Genomic DNA, 25,741 nt, shown 5'->3' with positions numbered 1-25,741 from the left:
GAAGGCCAGGATGGGGCCCAGGCTGACCTCTCCAGGCTATTTAGCAAATACTTGCCCTCTGAGAAGTTGAGAAAAACTTTCATTTGGCACCAGCGGACACCTCCTGAATGCTCAGCACACACCAGTCAGTTTTGCCCTCTGGATCTGCTCATTTGCCCCCAAGGAACCCACTGAGGACACTTTTAATGACTTCCAAACTCTAACCTTTATTCTAAGACTGTCCCCACTGTGCTGGACTCCAAGTGGCCTTATAAGAAGACTGCAGAGCAGTATACAGGCTTGGAGAACCTTCTACCCTTCCTTCCAACAGTACTTTGCCTTTACTGCATTAGGAGTGGATTTCGGAGCTAATAGGTGAGGGGTGGACATCCAGCTTTTCAGATCCCCAAGGAGGGGCACCTTTGCACAACCATGTATGTTGAGGGAGAGACAAGCACAGAGACAAAGGCAGATAACAGCTAGCTGGACACCCCACCTCCTCAAGCCCTGAGGGGGCCGAGCCGCTAAATCCACACCCCCTATGTATCCAGGGTTGATGTAGGCATAAGATGACATTTGCCCTAACTAGATCCATCCTGGCTTGCAGGGATGTCCAGCTGTGCAGGGTGGGACTGGGTAGGAGTAGGAATTTACAGTCTCACCCATAAACTGTGTCTTCCCCCAGATAATCTCATCCACAGAACCCGAAGACTTTAAGAATTAAATCCCCTCACTCCCCAGGTCTGGTCCTGAATTCACTATGTGGTCCATGGTGGCCCCGAATCTCAGCTCAGGTAAGAGATTCCCAGAGATTAGCAAGCATAAACCATCTTGGATACTGTGCTGGGATTGTAGGTGAGCATCACGGATGCCTGGTTTATACGGTGCTGAGGATCAAACCCAGGGCCTTGTGCATGCTAGGTAAACATTACACTCACAGCTCCCATTCTTGATGCCACCTGCCATCCCACCTCGTGTCTTCCCTGCCCCCTTACTCTCCTCCAGTTACAAGAACTTTCCTTTCCTCCCAGGTCGACTTTGGACCAGCTCTCCGGGCTTGGAGACCGGCCCCAGCCCGCCCGGGCCTGGCGAACGGGGTGCGGCCGAGTCGTGCTGGGACAGCTCCACGCTGCCTCCGAGGCAGCCGCGTGCGCTACTAGAACAGATCCCGCTGGGAGAGGAGAGGAGCTGATTTTGCAGGGGCCCGCAGGGAAGCGACAGCCTGGGAATGGAGGCAACCGGGGCTGGGGGGTCGTTATGGTGAGAATTGAATGAAAACACAAATGAATGGACCGCGAAGGTGGCAGACAGGTGGTGAGCCCAGGAGCATGCCTACCGTTCGGCAAAGGCATCAAGACTGACCCTCGGACACCTCGCAGCAAGGAGGCGGTAAAGGGTCCCAACGGCGCAACTTGACCCGAGCGGGAATTCCCGCGGCCGGGAAATGCCCGGCCCACGGGCAGAAGACGCCCAGGCGCTGCATCCCAGAGCCGCCCTGCCCATCGCCGCAGCCCAGAATCCAAAGCCCAAGGACGCCGCCCTTACCTGCCCGCCTCGTCAGGCTCACTACGGCTCAGGGCGGTCATCGCAGCGCCTTCTCCTGGAGCCCAAGGCTGAGAGCCAGACCTAGTGCCCTCCGGGCTCCGCCCACCCAGGGGGAAGGCCCACCCCCTGTCGCCCATTGGTCGCTTGCTCGGGATGAGCTCAGCTAATTGGTGGAGTCTTCCCCGCTCCCAGACCGCCGTCGTGGGCCGCAGCGGCAGACAGGTCTTCTTTGGGTCTCTCAAATTGTGAGGTCCCAGAAGACAGGCTGGGTCTGCAACTATGATAGGCCTTCACATCGCATGTTTTGCTTCTTCAGAGCCCCTAAGTTTGCTCTATTCTAGTTCTGCCCTGCCCTTTTGTTCCCAGAGTTCTTGGCGCTTCAACTTCTTAATTTCACTGGCCTGTTTCCCCACGGGACCACTTGGCTCTTGGGAGTGTCCCGGAGCAAAGCAAGGTCCTACCTTGTCCCTTATTCTAGAGGCTCTGTGTTTAACTGCTGCGGGCAGGGATTCATCCTACAGCACCCTCAAGTGGCTTTTAAGGCAGTGGTTGGAGCCAGCACATAACTCTATTAAAGGTGTAGGTGCTAGGTGGGAGTTGTCCGCAGTCTTTGTGGAGAATAGAACGAGCTTTCCAACACACCTATCCTTGGTGCTGGAGGCAATTTGCATATCCAGTGAATGTATAGTATTCAATGGCTGCGGGTGAACTGCTGGGACCATGGCCGGGCACAAGACGGTTTGTCATTTTCACCTGCTCAGAGGGCAGGGCTCAACCACTACCCGCCCCCCCAGCAGAAAAGAACAGGACACAGGTGCTTCAGCTGCTGTTTATTGACACTCAGGTGGGCACTATAGCAACAGGCCTGGAGATGCTGCACAGTAGAATGGGAGGTGGAGGGTGTGACTGTAGTGACAGCTGAGAAGTGCGCAAGGAGCAGTGGGGGGAGGCCAAAGCTGTTGGGGAAGCAAGTCCGGCCCGGGGCCAGAGGTTATCATCTCTACAGGAACCTGGGCCCCATGCCTTAAACCCCTACTCTAGCTGTCTCCTGACTCCAGGCCAGGGCTGGGAGTTCTCTGGGCAACTTTCTACAGGAGCAAAGTACACAGAGATGTTGCTGCCCCTTTGTGATAAAGCCAGAGGGTTTCCAATTCTGCATTCCTCTGTCACCCCTGGCTTGGGTAGGGCCATATGATAGACAGACAGCTGGGCTCTATTCCATGTTTCAGCGACAGTAATTTTCCCGGGTGTCCCAGCCCACCAGCGCCACACTCTGGCCCAGAGTGAGCACTACAAGCGTTGCTGGCCTAATGGATGGGATGGGGAAGGGGATGGGACAGGGGCTAGAAGAGGGGCTCCAGAGGGCCATCAAGGCACAGGCACTACACGCATGGTGTTGGTGAAGCCAGAGCCAGGGCGCCACCCAGTCAGCACAATGACCACATCTCCCTTCTTGAAGAAGCCTCGGGCCTTGCCTGAAAGAACAGAAAGGTTGGTGAGTAGAGGTTTACACTTGGGGTAATTACCCCAAAGCCCCACCCAGCCCTAACTGAACAACCATTACTCTCTCCTACCCAAAGGTGGCGCTTATCTCCTAGCCCAGACACCAACCAGGAAGGGGCATACCAGGGCAAATGCCCCAGAGCTACCACCTACAAACAGTGCTGCTGGTAGGGGAACTATACTGCCCGACCAATTCTTCCTACCACAAGATGGCGCAAGCCTCCTAGCCTAAATAAAGGCTGAGTCCAGACAGACTGCAGGGACCTTTGGAGATCCTTCAGTTTATACTTGGCCAGCCTTCCTCCTCTCAGCTCCTGATATCCAATCATATACAGGAAAAGACCATAATCTGTGAGTTCCACCCACAGCACAGTAACTCCAGCCATGCTTAAGAAAACCTCAGTAATTAATGAGTAGAGGCAATTAATTTTGCCTTGGGCACCAAACAAAGAGGGTGAAGACAGGTGGGCTCAGCCCAGGACTGGAGAGAATGTTAGTTTCAGGAACCCCAGTAAAGCCACTGCCCAGCATCTTGCTTCCAGCTACATACCAACATTCATGGCCAAATTCACACGGAGGTCTACATCCTCAGCCCAGGCGTCCTGCACTGCATCCTTACACAGCACAGGGAAGATGCCACGGTACAAATGGGCCTGGCGAGCTGTCTGGGGATTGCGGGTCACGGCAATGATGGGCGCACGCGGGCGGTACCTGGCCACCTGGTGAGCACTCCTGGGATGGGGAACAGATTGGATAGACCGTCCATTAAACAGTGTCACAAGACCCAGGAGACAGGAAGCACCTTCAATATAGCACACTCTCCAATACAACTCTGAGCCATAGGCTTCTCCCTCTGGAAGTTTACACTGCTCCAAGGACCAGTAAGCCTCTCCACTCTGCCCTCTGCCCTAAGCTGTTTGTGCTGATTTCAGTATGGGCAGTTCCACAGCTAGAATCCCTCTCAAGTAGGGGGAAGCAGTTTGGGTCCAATTTCACTAGCACCCACAGATGCCAGCAACATATACAAACCAAGCAACACGCACCTAGCTCCAGAGTTCTGGCATCTGGAAACAATAGCAGCAAGGGTCAGACCCTGGGAGCCAATATTAAGACTGCAATACGACGGCATTTTCCCAAGGCAGCCCCAGCAGCTGAACTCTTAGTGCCCCAAACACACTTGATAAAAAAGGCTTTAGAAATCTAGGTGGAGACCAGGCAGGTATAGGACTGCTTCTCCCATTTAGATCCTTTGGGGATGTAGGGATCCCTCCTTAACCTTGTGACAAGTATCTACTTCTAGCATGTGTTTCAGGAAAACTGAATTAACTGAACCACCTCTGAAGACAAACAAGAGGTACTGGGAGACAAAGCCCAGCAGAGAATACTCTTCTTCACGCTGGCCCGCGTCCACAGGCTTTAAAGGAAAGAGGTGGTTGCTGCAATCAGTAACTCCGTGGTGAAACCCCAGAAGTCTGGAGCCAAAGGACAGGCAGTGCTGGGGCACAGGATTAGCCCAGACCTTCTATCTCGGAGCTCCTGAGACCCCACCAATTGCTACTCATTCCAAGAGCACAGGCTTAGCCCAGGTTAGACTCAAACTTGTGGCCTTACTTGCCCTGACTCATGAGCACTGAGGTTATAGACATGGGACATCATACCTGGATATTTTTACTTATGTATATTAGCATGTGTGGTGCCCACAGGTGGATGCCTCTGTGCCCAAAGGGTCAGAGGCTAGAGGTCAATAGTGGGTATCTTCCTCTAATACTCTCCACCTCATTCTTTTTCACTTTATGTGCAAGGGTATTTTGCCCACGTGTACACCTGTGTACTACATACATGTAATGCCTGTGGGGTTAGAAGAGGGCACTGGATCCCTCCAAGACTAGAGCTAGACAGTTGTGAGCTACCATGTAGCTGAGTGGTCAGGGGCCTCAAAGGCCAAGTCTCCCCACCCCAATTTCATTTTTTTTAAAGATTTATTTATTTATTATGTATACAACATTCCTTCCATGTATGCTTGCATGCCAGAGAGGGCACCAGATGTCATTATAGATGGCTATGAGCTACCATGTGGTTGCTGGGAATTGAACTCAGGACCTCTGGAAGAGCAGTCAGTGCTCTTAACCTCTGAGCCATCTCTCCAGCCCCCCACCCCAATTTCTTGATTGGCTCGCTGGGAAGTCTCCAGTACCCTCCTATCGGCATGCATTTTTGCCATAGGTGCTGGATCCAACTTCAGATCCTCATGCTTGTGCAGCGAACACTTTACCCACTGAGACGTTATAGCCAATCCCTCCAAGTGGGATTTTAAAATGCTTATCGTTGTTATGGTTTGTGCCTGCCAGCATGTGTGAGATCAGAAATCAGCGAGCTCCTCTTTCCATGGGTTGGGGTACTGAATATGGACCAGGCTTGCGTAGCAATTTTACCGGCTGAGCCATCTCATCAGCCCTCCAAACCGAATTTGTATGAAGACCCCATGGTAACCAAACTAAGCAAAACTGACTATTTGCTTCCAGTTCACTGTGAGGCAGACTATGAACTTACACTGGAGCCAAATGGTTTGGTATACCTGAGTGCTGCCTGGAGTCCTTTGGTGGCAGCCAAACTTGGCACAAAGCCACTCTCGGGATCCCCAAGGAGGGACGCGATTGAGCAGGACGTCCCCAGGGAACCACTGCCGCCTCCTACCTGCCAGACTTGGTGAGCACGATAATGGCCCCACTGCAGCACTTGAAAGAGGCCTCCACAGCGCCCACGGCAGCAGCTTCTGTGGGGTCGCTGGTGATAGGCGCCAGACGGCGGAGTTCCTCGAATAACTGCAGGTGGTAGATGGCGGCCTCCGCCTCACGGGCAATCTAGGGGAGCAACATCCGTCCAGAGGGACGAGGGGGGGAGGGGACATGGCTTCTGTCAGAGCTTTAGCACAAATGGAGAGGGAGGAGTCACAGACAACAGGGAAGGAAGATGTCCCTGGCACAAAAAGGCCAGGAGCAGAGTCAGTACGTGCTCTGAAGTGAGCAAGATCAAACATTCTACAGCAACCATCCTGCACGGATGCCTGTGACTTGGTCCTGTCCTATCGTGACCTCCTTGCTGCCTTCCTGAAAGAGAGGCTGGGTCCAAGCTCAGGCACAAGGCTAAACTAGCTGCCTTTTCCTGAAGTGGCTGGAACGCAGAGCAGTTATCCTATACCAATACCTGCCGTTAGGGCCCTACCTGCCAGACTCCGTCAGAACTATCAAAGCTGCCGCTAAACACTTATAAGAAGCCTCCACGCTGCCCATGGCCATGGCCTCCATGAGGTCTGTGGAGTTACTGGAGGCTCGCACAAGTTCTTCAAACAGCAGACGGTGGAACATGGCTGCCTCAGCCTCCCGAGCTATCTGTAAGGTTAAGGGTAGGAGGGAGAAGGAAGAGGGATGAGGAAGGCAAAAATAGGAGACAACACATGGAAAGACAGGGGGAATTAATCAGAGAGGAAGTATAGTTAAACCTGTCCTGCGGACAGATACAGAGGCAGGGTGGTCAAAAAGTTCCTCCATTCCCGTTGGGATTTTCCCCTTTGATTTCTTTCTAAGAACTCCATACCCCCATATGAGCTTTTTAGATGGAAGATAAGATCTTTCTCTGTGGCCCTCACTGACCTCGAATCATTATTTGCCTCAGCCTTCCAAACGCTGGGATCATGGGAATGCACCAAGTTTAAAGGGACAGAGTGATAGGCCCTAGGACCTTGTCACAGAAAGATGCCAAGGTGGAGGCCACGTCACTCCCACTGACCACCCTGCCTCACAACACAGCTTACAGGAAGGAATAGGCCCTAGGACCGTCTTCACATGGCTGTCTGCCTACAACAGCTTAGACAGACTCAGGAACTTTTGCTCAGTGTTTACAGTGGAAACGTCAGGGCAGTTCTGGAAGTAGGGGGTCAAGGGGCAAAAGAACCAGTGTACCAGCTCTAAACAGAGCTGTGGAAACTCTGACTCACTCGAAAGTAGTACAATGAGCAGCCATGTGAAGAGATCAGTGCCTATGAAAGCATGCGGGGATGTCAAGACACGGATTAAAACTTAACAATTAAAACCACTGCGAGATGGCAAGTGAGTTACATTACAGACTACCTGCTCGGGTAAGACCAGGTATTAGAAAGGTAATATAAATTTCAGAGAATTGAAACGCAATAACCACCAGCATCTTAGTATGGGAGGGATGAGAAGGACCAGCAAATCATCTTACGGATTTGATAGTAGAAGCAGATTCACAGGCAGAGAGTATTCTTTTGGTTAAGAACAGAATACACGCAGCACAAAGGACAAACAACCATAGCTGGGGTGTCTAGCGCATGATTACAGGCCATGAACTGCAGTTAGACACAGGAAGAGACAGCAGACAGGTAAGGGGAGAGGCTGTCTGGGTGTTAATGGATGACAGGAGAGGCTTGGACCCCATGAAGGGGCAGCCACAGTCTGACCCAGACTTTGTGTCTCATCTTCTGAGCAGCACCATGCAACCCCAGCCTCGAGGTTCTAAGTTGTCTGTTCATAGGAAAGACCAGGGCATGGAAGACAGGACATAGACATCAGAACTAAGTCCAACTCTATCTAGGAGACCTGTCCACACCCACTGCTCCAACACGGTGCAGCAAACAGAGAGCAAGCAGGCCCTATAGACAGCCAACTGGGCTCAGCCCACATCACATGTGATTTACATTTACAAATCGGGGCCACAAAGATTACATCAACATGTTCAGAGGCCTATCTAACATTTAATGATGGCAGTAAATGTTAATTGCTAAGACTATAATTAATATCTCTTCAAACTCATCTTAGGGCAAGGTCTTGAGGTCACAAAACCTGCCCACAGCTACACATACATCTCTGTGGTTGCATGCTTCAGAATATCGGGTCAAAGTCAGCCATAACCTGTTCCTGACCGCTCTGTGGCCAGATCACACAACTAAGCAGGTAGCTAGAAAATGAGTGTATGGTACAAAAACCAGGGAGGCAGTGACTACGGAGGTGACGGAAGGCAGTTTTCTAGAAGAAAAGCACTTTCCTGCCACGGGCAGCCATGTGAAGCCACAAGATCAATCTGAACAATCGCACGACACAAGCATGTGATTGGCCAGAGAGGCCCAAGCTACACATACATACCCTTCCAGGACAGTTTCAAAACGGGCACAGAAAACTACACACACACACCCTTCATGACAGCTTCAATACAGGCACAGAGTCGCCACAGAAAAGGTTATACAGCCAAGAATACAATTCCCCCTGGAACCTGCGCAAACTTAATAAATGGATAGATATGCAAGAAAGAAAGGCAAGATTTGCTAATCCAGAGAGTACTGTTTTCTCCCTTCTCTGATGTCTTAAAATTTGGGGGTTTGTGGGAAACTGGGTTCACAAAAAGGATAGGGGTCCATTGCTGGCTGAAAATGGAACAAAGGCTCAAAAAATTAATTCACAATACTCTTCCACCAGGCAGAAGTAACCAGCTCTGTAACTGGCCCAAGTCAACTCTTTGGAATTTCCAGGGCAGAATATAGGGCCGAGAACCTGAGTCTCCACCTATGAGAAGCAGTCACCTATGAGAAGAAGATGCTCAAACTCTAAATTAATCCTGCCTCATTCTCTGAATACTGGACTGGAGGCAGGACGCTCAGCACCATATCTGAGCAGAGCTGGAAGTCTGAAAACATACTCCCAGAGAAAAGTCTTCATAGTTCCTGTTGAGCCCAGAGCCTGCTGAATACCGCACCTACCCTCCACCCTAGCTCATTTGTAGCCCTGGTCTGGCACAGAAATGGATGCAGTTCCCAGGATACAGGCACCATGCAATTCCAGCTCAGAACAGCTCAGTGTGGGTACAGCCTGCAGTGGAGAAGCATCTGTCCATGGCACTAGCAGGGGATCAAACTAAGCCAACCCAAGACACCAGCTGCGAACAAACTACTGGCTTTTTAAAAATAGAGCCCTTTGGGCCATTTAGATCTGACTGCATCCTAGGACTTAAATCCTTTTTTCACCTTTTGAGTGCTAAAGTTTTTATTGAGAGGAGGGTAGGTGAGAGAGAGAGGACTTAAATCTATTGCCAGATGTGGCCTATGTAATGAAAGTGGAATCCTCCATATCAGGAGAAAGAGGGACAGGACAGAGGCAGTGAAAGCAAAAAAAAAAAAAAAAAAAAAAAAAAAAATCAAGAAGCACTCCTCCATACACTATCTCACTCTTTGCTGTGACATGGGGAAAAGGAGAGACCGCGGCAAGGATGCAGAAGCCTCTGCTCTAAGGACTTACCAGGTGCTGCATGCGAACGGCCTCCAGAGGGTAGTCCCCTTTGGCGGTCTCTCCTGACAGCATGATGCAGTCTGCTCCATCTAGGACCGCATTGGCCACATCACTGCCCTCAGCACGGGTGGGGCGGGGCTTCTTGATCATGCTCTCCAGCATCTGTGTGGCACAGATGACTGGCTTCCCGGCGCGGTTGCATCGGCCAATCATCATCTTCTGAGCCAGGAAGACTTTCTCTGCAGGAATCTCAATGCCCAAGTCACCACGAGCCACCATGATCCCATCACTGGCCTCCAAAATCTCATCAAACCTGATGCAGAAAATAAAGGTAAAATAGAACAGGAAGCCCCAAATGAAACAAAGCACGGGCAGACGCTTTCCCACGACCCCCGACTTGAATGCCCGAGGGCCACACCCACAGGCACCCAGAAGTGATGGGGCACCAAGATAACCTGGATACCCAGAGTAGGCTGTCCATCTTTCCTGCTGAGCTTCAACACCACTGAGGAGAGGGATGAGGTTTACCATCTGTATCTTAGACCCCACCTATGGTGCCTCCTAATCAGTACTTCCATAAGAGAGAATGAGGCAGCCATGCGTCTACAAAGGCCCACAGCTTCGTTTAGCTCAGGATTCTGAGAGCATCCTTTGCGGTGCCCTGTCCTCAAGTGCCCCTAGGGCTGAAGGAACACCAAGATCCACCAATACCTATGGCTTATCAAGACAGCACAGATGTCAAACTAGTCACCCTATTTTGCCTCATACCCATGAACACCAACTTAACCAAAGCATCACGTGATGTCCTATGGGAAGCTGACTGGAAGACTCTTCATCAGCATCATTATGTCTTTTTTGTTTGTTTTTTGTTTTGAGACAGGGTTTCTCTGGGTCTCTGGAGATCTATCCTGGAACTAGCTTTTATAGACCAGGTTGGCCTCGAACTCACAGAGATCCGCCTGCCTCTGCCTCCCTAGTGCTGGGATTAAAGGTGTGCGTCATTACTGCTGAACCCATTATGTCTTCTAATCAAAGATCATGAGGCTACAAGCTTCAGCATGGATACCAGGACCTAAGCTTCCAGGTAAGCCCCAAATGAAGGGCCCTATGATGCCCACCAGGCCACTTTTCCCCTCCAGAGGGCTGGGCCTTGAGAGGGGTGCCAGCACTCACCTGCGGACACCTTCGTGGTTCTCGATTTTGCTGATGATCTTGATGTTCTTGCCCTTCTCTCCCAGGACCTTCCTAACCTCGTGCACATCGGCTGCCTTGCGGATGAAAGACGCAAACACCATGTCTACATCCTGCTCCACCCCAAACTTCAGGTCCTGGATGTCCTTTTCTGACACAGCAGGGAGGTCCACAGCAGCTCCGGGGAGGTTCACCCCCTTCTTGCTGCCCAAGGAACCACCATTCTCCACCTCTGTCACCAGGAAGTCAGCGCCTGCGTAAGAGAGGTGGAGGACCAAAGTGATGAGGTTCCATCTGGTGGGAGGCCAGCAGCAGGGTCCCCTGCCCCAGTCCCCGAATTCAGTGAAACACATGCCACATCACACTGAGGACACTGGAGCCACGATGAAGCGAGTCCATTTCCTCGCCTATAAACAATACTCCCAGGTTGCTAAGGAATTTAAGTTGTGGATGTGCTAACCCTAGTACTCAAGAGGCAGACGCAGATAAAACTTGAAGACTAACAAGGTCTACACACAGTGAATTCCAAGCCAGCCAGGGCTAAAGTGAGGCCTGGCCTCAAAACAAAAAGACAAATGGTCAGGCGTGGTAAAAAAGGAGTTCAAAGACAGGCTCAGTTAATCTCAGCTCAGGCTACAGAAAATCCTCTTAAATACAAATGTAACCACCAATACCTAAAAACCACTTAAACCACCAAGAAGTGATCTTAATTAGCATTCCAGCGAACACAGGAGTATCACACACGCCATATTGGGGCCCACCTCCCACGGTGCTAGGACTGAAGGCTAAAGGCGTGTTCCAACCACTTGGCCCTTGGTGGGGTTTGGGGTTTTTGAGGCAGTATTTCAGACATGCCAGGGAGGCAGACAAAGAATAAACTTCAGATCCTCTGGGGATGGAACCCAGGCTTTCATACATGCTGGGCGAGTTGCAGCTCTATCTAATACATTCAGTTTCAGAGTTCTGGCGATAGGAACTAGCCATGGACTGTGCCCAGACGTACCTTTCTCCTTCACCTGCAGTGAAATGAGCCCATCATCTACGTAGATCTTGCTGCCCACTTCCACCACCTTACAGATGTTCTTATAGTCCAGCCACAGCGTGTTCTCATCACACTTTTCCATGTAGGCGTTGTCCAGGGTGATCTTCAGGGTAGCTCCCTTCTTTAGCTCCACTTCTGCAGTGCCGCTCTGTAGAGTCAAGATAGCACATGCGGTATGAACTGCAGCGGGCAGCACTCCTGTCTGTCGGGGATACTAAAACCACCAAGAAACCCTCTTCCTCTGAATAAATACTTATGGGGCCTTTGCATATTTTGAGGAAATAAGGCCAAAAAAACCCCTGCTCATCACAGGGAGTCCAAAAAAGCAATAGTACCTTCGATACATAATATTTCCTAGCTATGCAGATGAAAATGGCAAAGAATAAAATATTCTCATTTGGGGGCTTGAGAGATAAAGAGCACTAGATCTTCATGTAGAAGTTCTTAGTTTGATTCCCAGCACCCATATGGTACTTCACAAACATGCATGATGAACTCCAGTTCCAGGGGATACAAGCATGTATGTGGTGCAGCCACACAAAATACCCACATCAAAAACCTCCATCATTTGTAGACCTAAGTTCTAAAACACCCACCCAGACAGTCAGAAGCTAGAAGGCCACCAGAGAAAGGCAGGACGGCTTGCACCCATGGCACTACTGGCTTCCTATGATACTCACGCCTTTGATCAGTCCAGTCCGGATCTCAGGGCCCTTTGTGTCCAGAGCCACAGCAACAGGCCGGTAAAGAATGGGATCAGAGGCGAAGCTTTCTGTGGCTGCACGCACGTTCTTGATAGTTTCTGCATGGTACTAGATAAAGAAGGAAGGGAGACTGATTGATAGGTGCCCTCCATACCTGACTCCAGTTCCTATTCTCTACCGTGGAGGCCAAGCAGACAGACCACAAAAGTATCTAGTGCCCTCCATACCTGACTCCAGTTCCTATTCTCTACCGTGGAGGCCAAGCAGACAGACCACAAAAGTATCTAAAATCTAATCTTCCTAACCCCCTAATCTTAGCAGTATACACTGTTCCTTTACATGACAGCGTCACCGCCTCTCATGGCGACAGCTTTGAACACATCTACCACAGCACCACATTAACAGCAAATTTTGGGAACATTCCAGAATACTGCCACCAAACCTATCACAGGCAGGAATGTGACCTTAACCTGCTTTTAAAGCGGCTGTGTGTGTCCCTTCAGTTGCTCTAGTAACCCTAGGCTAAAGACTGAGGCAGGTAAAGAACCCGGCCTTGTGTTTAAAGTCTGTCCTGGCAGCCTGTGTCAGTCTGTTTTCACTATCGATCCCAACTTCAATTCAAACTCAAAGTTGTTGACTTAAGTGACCAATGGCCCAAGCTGACAGCTCATTGCTCAGTCATACAGACTCCTTTCACAATCACTTCCTCAGGTCACAGGTGACCAGTGGGCCACCGCTGACACAACTGCCCTTTGCTAGTCTTCATTAGAAACCACAGGGCTGCCTAAAGGACTTTTCCTTTTTCTACCTGGGACTCAGCCAAGGCAGACCAAGAACTTGTGGATGGTGCAGATCCATGTGATACCACTGATAACGGGCCATTTATTACATCACTTTATGGGCATGTCCTTTAACCACGGTGGGCAGGAAAGACACCTGCAAGCCTGTTATCTCTAGGAGACAAGGGCAGAGACGGAACCAGTCCTTCAACAGTGACTACTGACTGCCTTGGTTTTTTTGTTTTAGTGAGTTCCTTATAGTAGTTCATTTCCATTGAAGAATTATGGCTGTAATAATGTCTACTTTATAGGGCCTACAACCTTTCCCACTGGCATATTTCTGTAAGTATGAGGCTGAACCCCGATTTGTTCTTACCGAGTTACACACTTCAGCCCATAAGTGTACTAAACAAACACACATCTTGGCCTCGTGCATAAAACTGCACTATACTCCCAAATAACTAGAACACTGGGAGGTCTATCGTTAAAATTCTCTCTATGGCTAGCCCTTGCTACACTTCTGGGAGGTGACTGTCTCCCACTGTCACAGCTATGACTCTGCTGGCGTGTTACCTAATGGTGACAACTGGTGCCCATCAATGTCATGGTTGTGGAGGCTCTAAATTTAGGCCGTAAAAGTCAGTGTGGCAGTACAGCCCTGCCTACTCAGCAGGGATGACACACATCTTGCCCATGTGAACAGCAAGAGGTGCAATTAAGAGGCTGCCAAAGCTGTCAAAGGATCAGATGCAGCTGGTAGATGTTCCTGTCAGAGGGAGGGAGTGCAATTTTAGTGTGTCCAGGAGTACTTAAACCACCAAGTTTGCAGCAAAACACACCCTGCTTCTTCACAGAAGGAACACATGCAGTAAGAGACCTGACACGCAGTCAAGCTGCTTGAATCACATGCCCTAACTGAACAACTTCAGATCAGCTTCCCAAAGGGGATAACTTCATTTCAGTATAAAACCTACAAATAAACTCTCAAGGGCAACAAATAAATAAAAAAATAAATGAAAGGTCAATCTATGAATAAGATTCAAAGTACAGATAATCTCCAAATGCCTCTTATAGTTAAAAAAAAGTCAAGCTAGAGCTGGCCTCACCCAGGTCTCGATGTCCTCACTAGCCACTGCTATCTCAGCTGCGTGGTATTATTTTACTGAATTCAAGAGCCATGAATCCTAAAGGTCACGTCCCCAAATTTATTTTTGCTCATCCTGCAAACCAGAGACCACACAGACTCTGCTTGCAAGTGGATCTAATTCTGCCTCTGGGTTAGACTTACCCTTGAGTTTATTCCAGGTAGCTCCTGCCAAGAGCAGCGGAACATGGAAAGCATCGATCTCTCCCTCTTTTTGGTTTGCAACAGGACCCTGCTACATTTCTGAGGCTGCCTCCAGATGCCATGTATCCCAAACTGGCCTTGAACTCAATTCTGCTTCAGGTTTTATGCCATCACACCTAACAAGGATGTGTCCCATACCCATACTGCTTAGGTGCCTACTGGACTACCCTAGGCATCATGCATGACATTTGGGAGCTGTTCTCCATCGGGCTGTTTATGGAATATGGGTTAGGGCATCTATGATGAAGGGTTCTCATGTTCTGGGAAGGAGGGGTTCACTTCTTGGACTGCTCTTCTGCCTCTATTTTTAGTTCAAACAACTCCCAAAGGTCAGAGGGCAAAATAGAGCACTCTGAACAGGACATAAAGAAACCAGGGTGAGGAAAAAAAAAAAAAAAAAAAGAAAGAAAGAAACCAGGGTGGACTGTTCCTCCTCCATCAATGCCAGTAGGAAATCCACAGCGAAGCAGGAAGTATTTGAAAGATAGCTAAGACGCCTCCATCCGCCCAGCTGCTAGAATGGATTGTTCTAAACCCGAAAGCCCCGAACAAATGGGCTTTTCTAACAACTGCCATCTGCTTCCTGCGTATGGCCTCCCATCAGCATCAGTTAGAGCATCTAAGGACTAGCCCCAGCTCAAATGCATTCCTACCTCTCTCCTCCGAAGGGCAATAGACTCAGCCTCAAGTGGAGACCCCTCTGGCCCTGCCTAACCACCTTGGGACTGAACTAAGTCAGAGCAATCTTCTGCATGACCTTTGGTTCACCAGACCCATAGCAGCCACTGCAGAAACCCTCAGGCATGGACGTCAAGTGTGGAGAAAAGACACATGATAGCCTAGGGGGGTTTCCAGCTAAACCCTTCCTGCCTTCTTTTGTGAAGGTTAAGGGCAGAGACAGCCCAGGTCCTTGACAAAGCAGGCTTTGTTTGTCAAGGCCAATGAAGGCGGCAGGAGGGAGGGAATCAGGGATGAGCTAGGACTGTGTCTCATTCCCAGAGAAACCCAGACTCACACCTGTTGGAAGTTATCGCAAATGAACACCACACCTTCTGTTTCCCATCAATATCCCAGCAACCCAGCTGAGGCCCACCTCATGAGTTCCATGAGAGAAATTGAGACGAGCCACGTTCATTCCCGACTTGATCATCTCCTTTAGCATCTCCACAGACCGGGAAGCAGGACCTATAGACAAACATTGAAAGCCATAGTGAGTAAGCTACGAGCACTCAGGAAAACGCGCAAAATCTGTTCAAAATGAAAACTCTTCATCCTCTGATTGCTTTTTAACCATTAACTCCAAATATTAACAGAAAGTATTAGTCAACTTTAATTTAAATGAGGGGAAACACTGCCACTCTCTACAATTCTTCCAGGCAAGTGGAGGGAAAGTCAAGACAGTTTTTTCCCTTCAAAACAGACATCGAACTACTGAACTACTAACATTAGTGACACAGACCACAGGAAAAAGATCTGGCCGGGTGATCCCTTTAATCCCAGCACTTGGGGACAGTGAGTTCGAGGCCAGCTTGGTCTGCAAAGTGAGTTCTAGGACAGCCAGGCTTATTACAAAGAAACCCAGTCTCAAAAAAACAAAATGATCTGAGGTGTCTGAAATCCTCCCACAAAGACCCACTAAGAAAGACCATGAACTCCACCTACCGAAGAAAACTAGGCGTACTAATTTTTCACGTCCACTTCCTATGGCTTCTGTTCCCCTAGAAATGTGTGTACAGCACCCCACTTAGAATCTAGGTTAACTTTGTAATCGTTTCGCTTTTCAGGAGACAATGAGACAGGAAGCTTCCATTTAGGGGAAGGCCACACTCACCAATGGTACAAATGATGCCAGTGTTGCGGGCCGTGATGGGTGCGGAGTCAATGTCCAGGCGGCACATATGTTCTAAGAAGGTGTCAGCCATGGCTGCATGCAGCTGCTGGGTTTGAATGAAGGCAGTCCCTGCTTCGCTGTGTGGTTTCGGCATGGTTCCTGAGGTCCTGGGTCCCAGAGAGTTGAAGTGCAGATTAGACCGGGCAGTACTTAATGAGCCACTTGGCAGAGGTGGCCGCCTCCCACTTACACATTAACCCAATACGGTTGCTCTGTGTACAAGTCACACAGAGGCCTGGCACGTGCTGGTTATGTGGATGCTCCTCAAATTGGGCAAAGGGCTCAATGTGACTGTGAGCAAACAGCAAAGACCTTGATGAATGAAAGTCACTTCCTATCCAATGCATATAGTCCTAGGGAGCAGTGTGAGCAGGATTCAGACATGAGCTGCTGTCAACACCAACACTACAATACATTTTACATACATGAAGAAACTTGCCCAAAGCTGTAAGAAACATCCTCCCAAACAAGTCCTTTTTAGCTCCAAAGTTCTAGGTTTCATTGGCTAGGTTTATTCTTTAGCTTCTATTAGGCAAAAATCCCAGAATTCTCTAGCAAAAAACAGCAACATTTACAAGACACACAAAGCCAATTTTGCTGGAACAGCTCTGAAGTCATTACAACTTGACTAAGGAGTCACTTGTAACCTTGGAAACAGAATTGCACACAGTAGCTAGTCTCAGAGGGCACAGAATCCACCCAGGTTGACCTTGAACTCACTATCCTTGATCGAAAGAGTGAATGCTGAGTTAGACCTGGCTTTCCCAGCCCCAGTTCTGACCATCTGGACTTCCCCTCTATGTGTGGTAGGTAGCACATTCCCTGTAGTCCGAGCATTCGTTCCAGGCAATTAGCCACCCAGGTCACAATCCCAACAGCTGCACCGACCTTTGCTTTAGCTTTATTACCGACTTACAACTAAGTGCTCACTGAGCTGGTTAGAGGACAGAACTCTGCAGAAGCTCCGCGCTGTATTGACATGTTGAGAGGCTTGAGCAATGTTGGGCATCCTCATCCAAGTTCTCAGATCAAGGGGCTCTTTGAAAACCCCAGGGCCTCAAGACTTCGGCTCAAGTTCTACAGTAAGCCCCTCCTTATCCTTGCTCTCTGCCCTGCCTCCCTGTCAAGGGCCCTCAATCTACTGACTCTACTGACTATGTGCTTTTTACACACCTGAAGAATGCACACCTAAAGCTCGTCTACGTTACCCTGTTGAGACCTGGCAACAGCCAGGGACCTCTGCAACCTACTAGTGATCACATGCAAACAGATGCCTACAAGTCTTCAACCACACAAGTGCCAAACTTTTCAAGGGACAAGGTCTCATTCTTTGTCGCCCAGGCTGGCCTTGAACTCATGGCAGTCTTCATGTTCCAGTATCCTGGGTGCTGGGATTAGGGGGGGGGGGGGGGAGAACCCCTACATTCACTAGAGAATTTAAAACTAAAGGAGGGATGAGACCTCCAGCTACTGCCAGTGGCCAACATGGTTCACTCCTAACTCCCCCAAACAGCCAACCTCTCCTCCGGGTCTCCTTGGGCTAACCCCCAGCACCTTGTAGTGTTTGTTGAATTTGTTCTCAGTCCCATTAAGACCTCTCTGTCAAAATCAGTTCTGTCTCTTCCCTCTCCCCAAATCTGAGGATGTCCCAGCATGTCTACTCATGGTTGAAACATGGCTGGGAACTCTCACGGCTCCCAGCCATGCTTAGGAGACTGCTGAGGAAACAGAACGGGTAGCACATCAAGCCAACAAGACACGAAAACCTTGCTATGACCATGATGGGACTATTAACTATGAAGTCAGTGAGTGGAACAGACACCAAACCCACTTTCCCAAAAAGCCACCTGCTCTTCTCTCCACAAGACATTGTGTCTCCTTCCAAGGCCACTGATGATCAGGTCATACCTTTGGTTCTCTTCTGGGCCTGGGCTTCCGGTGACATATTGCTCTTTTTTTGACTCAGGGTGGCAGCTCCTTGGCCCCACTTGGAAAGACCGCTCAGAGCTGAGTACAGTTTGCCCTGGAGAGCTGTATGAGGACCGAGGATTAAGGCAAAGCTGAGTGTAACTAAAGTTCTCTGTTGTAATCACCTTAACCAGAAGTTGCTTAGAGCTGCTACGCTAGACACACACACAGACCCCCAAGACGGCTATCTCAGGACCCCTCATCGCTTTGTTTTCTTCTCCTCTCTCTCTCTCCCTCCCTCCCCCTCCCCCCCCCTCAGAGGCTCACACTATCCCAGCCTGGTTTCACTCAAAGATCCTCCTACCTCAACTTCCCGAGTGTTAAGAGCACACACAGGCATGACTGACTCCTTCTGAAGTATCTTTAAACCTATAATTTACTATCATTCCTCTTGGCTGGCCTGGAACTCGGTATGTAGTGCCTTTCCCCCAAGGCTGAGATTACAGGAATACACCACCTCTAGTTTATATAAAAGCCTGGTGCACTCCACCTTATGATAAAAGGAAAAAAGACTCAAGAGGATAAATGTCAAAATCACCAGTTCATAGCTGATTAAAAAAAAAAAAACAAAAAACAAACACCTTGTTACCTGGGTGGCAGTATTTATCACAACACCCCCTCCCTCCTGTTCTGAGACAGTTGTCTCACTATGTATTCCTGGAGATGTTATATACACCAGACTGGTTTTCAACTCAGAAACCCATCTATTTCTGCCTTTCTAATGCTGGGATTAAAGGTATGTGTTACCGTGCCCAGCATATCCTTCATCAACAAAAACTGATGTGAAACGCTTTAAGAAAAAATAAATAGGGGGCTGGAGAGATGGCTCAGTGGTTAAGAGCACTGACCGCTCTTCCAAAGGACCAGGGTGTGATTCCCAGCAACCACATGGCAGCTCACAGAACTGTGACTCCAGTTCCACGGGATCCAACACCCTCACACAGACATATATGAAGGCAAAAGCACCAATGTGCATAAAATAAATTTAAAAAATAAAAATAAATCTTTAAAAAGAAAGGAAAAATTAAGTGAACAGCTTTTGAAAATGATGTATTTATTTCCATGCATGCTAATAAAGCTCATGGGAATTACATGGAAAGCGTAGAGCCACACATCAGCCCTGCACCCTTCAGGATCACTCTGCTAAAATGGAAACACGTGTGCTCTCTGCCCTCAGTCACAAGAGCGCCTCACAGGGCAGCTTCACTGACCTTGGAAGGGCAACTTCATCCATTGACCTCAAAGCCAAAGTGTCTAATAAAACCCATGGAAAAATTTCATCACCAAAACCTCAGTTCCACTTCAGTGTCCAGCAATTCTTTTCCTGCTTTGACTGCTCTCTCAGGCTTTGACAGCACAACCTTTGTACTGACGAGGATGTTCTGATAGACAAAGGCTGCTGCCTGCAGGGCCCGGAAATCCAACTTAGCAGGTAAAATTTCAAAAACTATTTGGCCTCAGATACACAACCCAATGCATTTTCCCCACCTGGAATTAACCTGAAGTCTGCAGACTGGACTATCTTGCTACCAGATACAAAGTGGCCAATGGAATCAAACAGACTTCTAACAGAACTTCAATTTTTTTAAAGTCCTCTACCAATCTAGACCCTAGCTCACTGAGCTATATTTCTCTTCCTAGGCTGACCTGGAACACTCCGGCCCCCCACCAGGGCTCTTCGGCCTATCCCATGGTCCCCAGAACTCAAACAAAGCACATGATTGATATATTTACAGAATACCCTTTCTGAGGTCTTTTCCAGGCCAGGAAAGCAACCCCAGCCTTGGTTCCTTTGGCAGGGTGGGCCTCCATGAAGGGCTTGCCCCATTGCCTACTGGTATAGTAGTTCCTGCCAGGACATGCGGCCCCTCCCATGCTAGCATCCTCCTCTTTAGGAGGCACCCACATGCACAGCCAACCTCCAGCCAGCAGCAGAAGCCTGGCATGTCCAATGACAGCAGCAAACAGCGTGCTCAGGGGCAGGAGCCTTACTCTGGAGCCTGAGCCCCTGCAGCAGTATCTTCCTCAGAGCCATTGCCCGTCTGTGAGAAAGGAAACTCCAGCTCAGGCTTCAGTGTGGCCTACAGGCCGAGGCACGCACAGGCCCAGCTCAGACCACCTTGGCTCTGCCCCTCCCATCTGTTTCCCTCGTGTCAGGCACAAAGGTCATAAAAACAAATAAGAAAATAAATGTCCAATGTCACCCTGATTCTTAGAGCTGGCACTCTTATTAGGCTAAAGTTTCATGCCTCACCCCACCAGTTAAATCTTCCAAACCATTGCTGCCATTATTAAACTACCCTGGGGTGTGGAGAGAGGGTTTCTGTGTAGCTCCAGAGACTTGCCTGCCTCTGCCACCCAATTAAATGCATGCACCACCACTGCCTGGCTTATTTATTAAGACATGGTCTTAGTCCTGGCTACCCTAAAACGTAAAAGAGATCCATCAGTCTGTCCTCTGCTTCCTGAATGCTGAGATTAAAGGCATTTGCTACCATGCCCAGGGGGAGGTCTACCCTTGAACCTCAGCAAATTCTCTATCAGAAAGGTCTGGCATTAATCAGCCTATTCAGAACTCGAGCCCACCTACTGGAGTTAAATTCCTGTATCTCCGCCCCCCTCCCCCGAAAAAAAGAAAAAAAAAGGACAAACCAGCTCTTTTATTTAATCTTAACTATAATAGCCCACTTTAAACTCTTTTGTGACCCTCACCCAGGAAGACCATGCTACTTTCAGGACAGAAAGCCAGATCAAAGGAACCCTTCATTCTCAGTACCAAGGATCTCCTGGCCTCCACCACAGCTTTGCAGAGCAGAGAACTAGTTTGAGCCAAAAGGAGGAGATTTGGGAGAAACTTCTGTTCTGCTGGCACACGGTGCCTCCCTTAGCAGGTTTAAGAGGCCAGGGTTTCTGGGAACGATGCCCATGTTCTGGACCCTGGCTTAGGAGCCCAGGGAACCAGGTGTAAGCAGAATGCACAATGGCCTCCACAACGGAGGCACAGGCTCGGCATTTAAAGGAGTGCCCTGAACCACAGTGGGGGAGGGGATTAAAGCGGGAAGGCAGCACCAGCTGTCCAAGAGCACTGACCTACTTACCATGAGTGCCTACCTACAGTGACCTTTATAGGACTGCCACTATTGCCTCTCTTCCAAAGGGGGAGTGGAACTCCAAACCCCACATTTCTACCACCCAGAACTCAGCATCAATACTGACTTGTATTTTTAGACTTTCCAAAAAATAAAAGTATTCTGACTTTATTCAATCCATAAATAATTTCATTCTTCCATCCCCTGACTTCTCAAACCCTTCTACAGAGCTTAGGTGTCTTCAAACTCAAGATACACCTGCCTCTGCCCCCTGAATGGTGAGATTAAAAGCATGCACCACCACACCCAGCCCTTCCCTACTTCTTAATCTAAAGTTTGGACTCCTCCAAAATAGGCATGGCACGAGGTAAAATCTTTTACATCCAGTGGCTTAAAGTCAAAATGTTTGGAAAGGATGTAGCTTCCTTTAGAGACTTAGCTGGCTTTGGGTAAGAGGCTCAAGATCCCCAGACCTCAGTGGAGAAGTTGGGGGCATCTCAGCGGCCACCAGAGGTACTGCAGTTCAGACCTCCCTCCTACGTGCAGACAGGCACAAACTGCTGCAGGGGCGTGGCCTCACTGCACAGCTTGGTGGCTCTAAGACCACCCCCAGTCCCAAGCTGAGACATTACCTTTGGCCTCAAGAGTCAGCAGAGGTTTGCAAGCCCCCAGCCACGTGGGCTCACTTCTATCTGACTACTCCATATCCAGTCTGTATCCAAGTATCATGTCAGGAAGAATGGTCCTCATACTGTCTGTCATTTATTCCGGTCTGCACCCGAGTGAAGTTTACAGGGATGACTCAGCCCTTAAGTACTCTTACCAGAACAGTAAAAATCTCATAGGCGCCAACTCATTCTTGTAGTTTACCAGTTAACTCGGCTGTGGATATTTGGGATGATTCAGAAACTGAAAGGCAAGTGACTCATTTTCCTCTACCTCAATCTCCACCTTAGTTCTTGGCCAACTCATCTTGACTTCCTGAAGAAAAGCTAAAGCAAAAGACACTAAAAAACCAAGTAATATGAATTTAGTGCAAGAGATTTTTTTTCCCCTAGCTTTCTGTACATGGCTGTTTCCTCATTTCTTCTACTCAATATTAAGAAATCAACAGCTTTGAGAAATAAGGTGTCTTCCTGTGACCAACGCCTTCACGTCACACACACAGATGGCATATCCAACTCCAATGTGATTTGAGTAGTAGCCAGCTATAAAATGTGCCAAGTCACTCCCTGGGAATAAGGCTCTTTTCTTTTGAGACAGATTTTCACTATTTAGCCCAGGCTGGCCTGAACATGTAGGCTGCCAGTGAGTCTCCAGAGTACTTGGATATAGTTCTTAATGAGTTCACAGAAATCACCATTATACTGGTTGTTCCCTGAGAGGCTGCTGTGCCTACCAGTCAAGAAAGATAGTATACAGACCCTGCATTTTGCTGCCACCCATGCACTTGAGACAGGGTTTCACAGCCTGCCTGATCTAAAACTCAATGAGACTCTGTCCTGGCCCTGCTCTTCAGTGCTGGAATTAAAAAGTTGTGTGCAGCACCACACTCAGCCTGGGTGAGACCTTTTAATTTAGGGAAATCCACACTAGTTCAGCATTTGACTCACTAAATAGGGGGCCTCACTACATCTAGGAGAACCAGGTTTCCCACTCACCCAAGGAAGAGAATCTTCTGAAACACCTCTAAGTTGAAAGGCTGAGTCATCTTGCCCAGACCCGGTGATGGTTTACACTAACTTCACTTTCCCACAGAACAGGCTCACTGCCTTACCTACAGCATCCTCAGGCTACCAGAAGGCAAATTGTTGCCTAACAATGGTACCTTGAATCTTAACCCAAGGTCCTGCCCCTCTGCACCCTAGAAAGTGCCACACCCTGAGTATTGAGGCAACAGAACTTACTGCAACAGCCTCCAAACCTACAAGTCAGCAGGATGAACGGTGTTACACTGAACAGTCAGGAAGAATCAGAAGACATCGATCTAGATATCTGCCTCTTTGTTTCTACCCTTACAGAAGACAAAGGACGCCGCATTTCTCCCTTTAGATGACAAGCGCCTTTCTCAGGAGAGTTACAATGTAACAGTAGTTACATTGTAAACACCTACCGGATTCCAAAGAGAATTCGTTTCCAGGGGATACTGGTTATTCAGAGCCTTCCTGCCTCCCCAAGGTTAGCCTCAGTATGTATAGGAACAGCAGGGAGGCCTTCAATCTAACTATCATTCATTGAGAAAAAAGGACATACGCATGCTCTTCTGGGCATTTCACCCGAGATTACTCCCTGCATTGGATATGCCCCCTACTTACACGGAGACCAGTAACTTCAGCAGCCTGGAGCAATCATCTTTACTCGTGACACAGGACCAGAGGCTGAACCACCTCAGAAAATAAATAAATCACACCGGATTCCAAAAACCTGTTTATATCCCCCCCCCCCCGCAGAACTGTCCCTTCACTGTGAGGCTCTTAATCCTATCAATCTCCTTGGGTTTAGAAGAGGTTATAAAGAGACATCTTTCCATGACTGAATTTTTATGTAACCTTCAGACTTGGAGCTTTCCTGCTTCTTCAAACCCAACGTGCGGACCACCCTGTGCAGCTCCATTTTCCTCACAGCACTGACTTGACAAATTTTGCTTCCCTATTTAGACTGAGCTCGGCGGGCTCCAGCTCCACCCGGAAACCTCTCTCGGTTGATCGCCCACCCCCCCACCCTTTCCCCAGCACGTGGGCGCAGCGCGACCGGCTGGTCCAGGCGCCCTGCCGTACGTGCAACCCCGCCACCGCAGGATGGAGCGCGAGAGAACTTGCAGGCGCCCCGCAGGGTTGGATAGCCCGGAGCACCAGTGCCTCGCGGGCCACCAGAGGAATCTGCGGTCGCACAAAATAGGAAGGAATTGCGGCCAGCAGTTCTTGCCCCGCCACCGGGAAGACCGACATTACATAACCCGTAGATACATCTCCCGGGACGGCCACTGACTGCATCCTACCTACACGCACCGGACCACGAGGGCTAGCGGGGACTCGGCGGACGTGACCAGAATGCGGGGGGCGGGGGAAGTTGCGCGGAGGGGGAGGGGCGATGATCCGGATGCTGAAGGGATGCAGTGCCGCGGACGTGACCGGAATGGAGGGGGGGGGAGGGGCGACCAGGAGTAGCGAAGACAGGCGCGGGAAGAGCACACTGACCTGAATGGAGGATAAATGCAGGGCACAAGGGGGGGAGCGGCAGAGTTATTTCAAGGAGAGATTATAAGGAGGTCACCAAAGGAGGGAGGGGAAGAGCACAAAGCTAAAATGAAGGGCGAAAAGAACTGCTAGTGAATGCAGGAGGATGAGCATCGGAGTGGGAGAGAACAGGATGGAGAGGATGGCAGCAGTAAGATAAGAGGGTGGAACCAGATTGAGAAGGAAGAGGGAATAGAACTAGAATGTGGGGAGAAGCTGTAAGGCCTCTCTGTCTTTGGAAGTTCAGGACCTGGGCACGAGTGTAGCTTCTCCCCCAACCCGGACTGGGATACACGATGCCAGGCGCCTGGGTCCCGCATGGGCAGGCAGGCCTGCGTTACCCAGTAGCGGGCGTCGGCCCTGGGCACAGATGGCGTAGGTTCTCCCCTCTCACCTCGGACGTACTCCGGATCCTGCAGCAATACCCAAGTCAGACGACTGGAGGGTCAGGACGAGTCTCTGCTGTGCGGGACTGCGCCTCTTGGGCCTCAAGGTTATCCCAGCTGCGGGCCGCCGCAATCCCTCCGCAGCCCCGCCCCTCGCCCAATCCCCGCGGCGGCCAACGGCGCCCCGCCTCTCGCGTTTCGCTGGGCGTCCGCACCTTTGGAGAGAAGCGCGGTGGAGGCGGGACAGGCAGGTTGCCCTTTAGAGGAGGACTACCTTCCGTGGCGGAAGGACACAGTCATCCAAAATTGCGCATTGAGTAATCTGATAGCCAATGGGGAAGTGGTGAGGGCGCAGGGCCCGCCCTTGGAGACGAGGACACCATCACTCCCGTTCCCCAGGCGCCAGGGCCACCTGTTGCCTTAGGGCTTGGGAGGCTTCTATAGGGCTCCCTTTTTGGCCCTCTGCCCAGGTCGCCCCATCTGCCCTGGATTACCAGGGCGGGGCCCAGATTTATAAGTCCCCTAACATTCTTCCAGCCCCGCCCAAGGTCTCTCCACTCTTCCGATGGCTGCCCCAGAGCACCCTCCGGGAAGCTGGGGTGATGTGAGCAGAGGGTGGTCAGAGGTCTGGACTGCCTCCCAGACCTTAGAGGCCGGGTAGGGGGAACTTGGGAGCCTGTTGCTGGAGCGTGAGTGCTGCGTGAGTCCTTTCATAACAAGAAAGGACAGGTTGGGGCCATGTTAATACTTTCAGTAAGGTCTTGAATCCTGCACTGTTAAATGC

At 49.8% G+C, this 25,741-nt stretch overlaps 1 protein-coding gene across 4 annotated transcripts; it reads right to left on the bottom strand.

The window, feature by feature from the left end:
- Positions 1 to 2,472: 2,472 nt before the first annotated feature.
- On the bottom strand, positions 2,473 to 25,221 carry Pkm (pyruvate kinase M1/2). Of its 4 annotated transcripts, none has more exons than XM_042054798.1 (10): positions 24,966 to 25,221; positions 16,219 to 16,385; positions 15,481 to 15,572; positions 12,237 to 12,368; positions 11,518 to 11,704; positions 10,497 to 10,767; positions 9,333 to 9,636; positions 6,250 to 6,416; positions 3,578 to 3,759; positions 2,473 to 2,999 (listed from the first exon to the last, which is right to left on the bottom strand). In XM_042054798.1, exons 2-10 carry the CDS (start codon positions 16,370 to 16,372, stop codon positions 2,893 to 2,895), a joined length of 1,596 nt encoding a protein of 531 aa, XP_041910732.1. In that variant the 5' UTR covers positions 16,373 to 16,385; positions 24,966 to 25,221; the 3' UTR covers positions 2,473 to 2,892. The 4 variants fall into 4 exon arrangements, with proteins under 4 accessions (XP_041910732.1, XP_038179914.1, XP_038179915.1 ...); XM_038323986.1 differs by lacking the exon at positions 6,250 to 6,416 and adding an exon at positions 5,722 to 5,888; XM_038323987.1 differs by lacking the exons at positions 6,250 to 6,416; positions 24,966 to 25,221 and adding exons at positions 5,722 to 5,888; positions 24,334 to 24,404.
- Positions 25,222 to 25,741: the final 520 nt, after the last annotated feature.

The sequence above is a fragment of the Arvicola amphibius genome, chromosome 3 (assembly GCF_903992535.2).
Source record: "Arvicola amphibius chromosome 3, mArvAmp1.2, whole genome shotgun sequence".
NCBI lineage: Eukaryota > Metazoa > Chordata > Mammalia > Rodentia > Cricetidae > Arvicola > Arvicola amphibius.
This window is presented reverse-complemented; position numbering and strand designations above follow the sequence as displayed.

What these genes read in the sequence shown, in the direction of transcription:
- Pkm (XM_042054798.1), bottom strand. Translation starts at nt 16,372, where the DNA reads ATGCCGAAACCACACAGCGAAGCAGGGACTGCCTTCATTCAAACCCAG. An exon ending in TCTCTCATGGAACTCATGAG is followed by an intron (nt 12,369 to 15,480) that starts GTGGGCCTCAGC and finishes TTCTTTATCTAG; the next exon opens with TACCATGCAGAAACTATCAA. An exon ending in ACTGCAGGTGAAGGAGAAAG is followed by an intron (nt 10,768 to 11,517) that starts GTACGTCTGGGC and finishes TCTCTTACGCAG; the next exon opens with GCGCTGACTTCCTGGTGACA.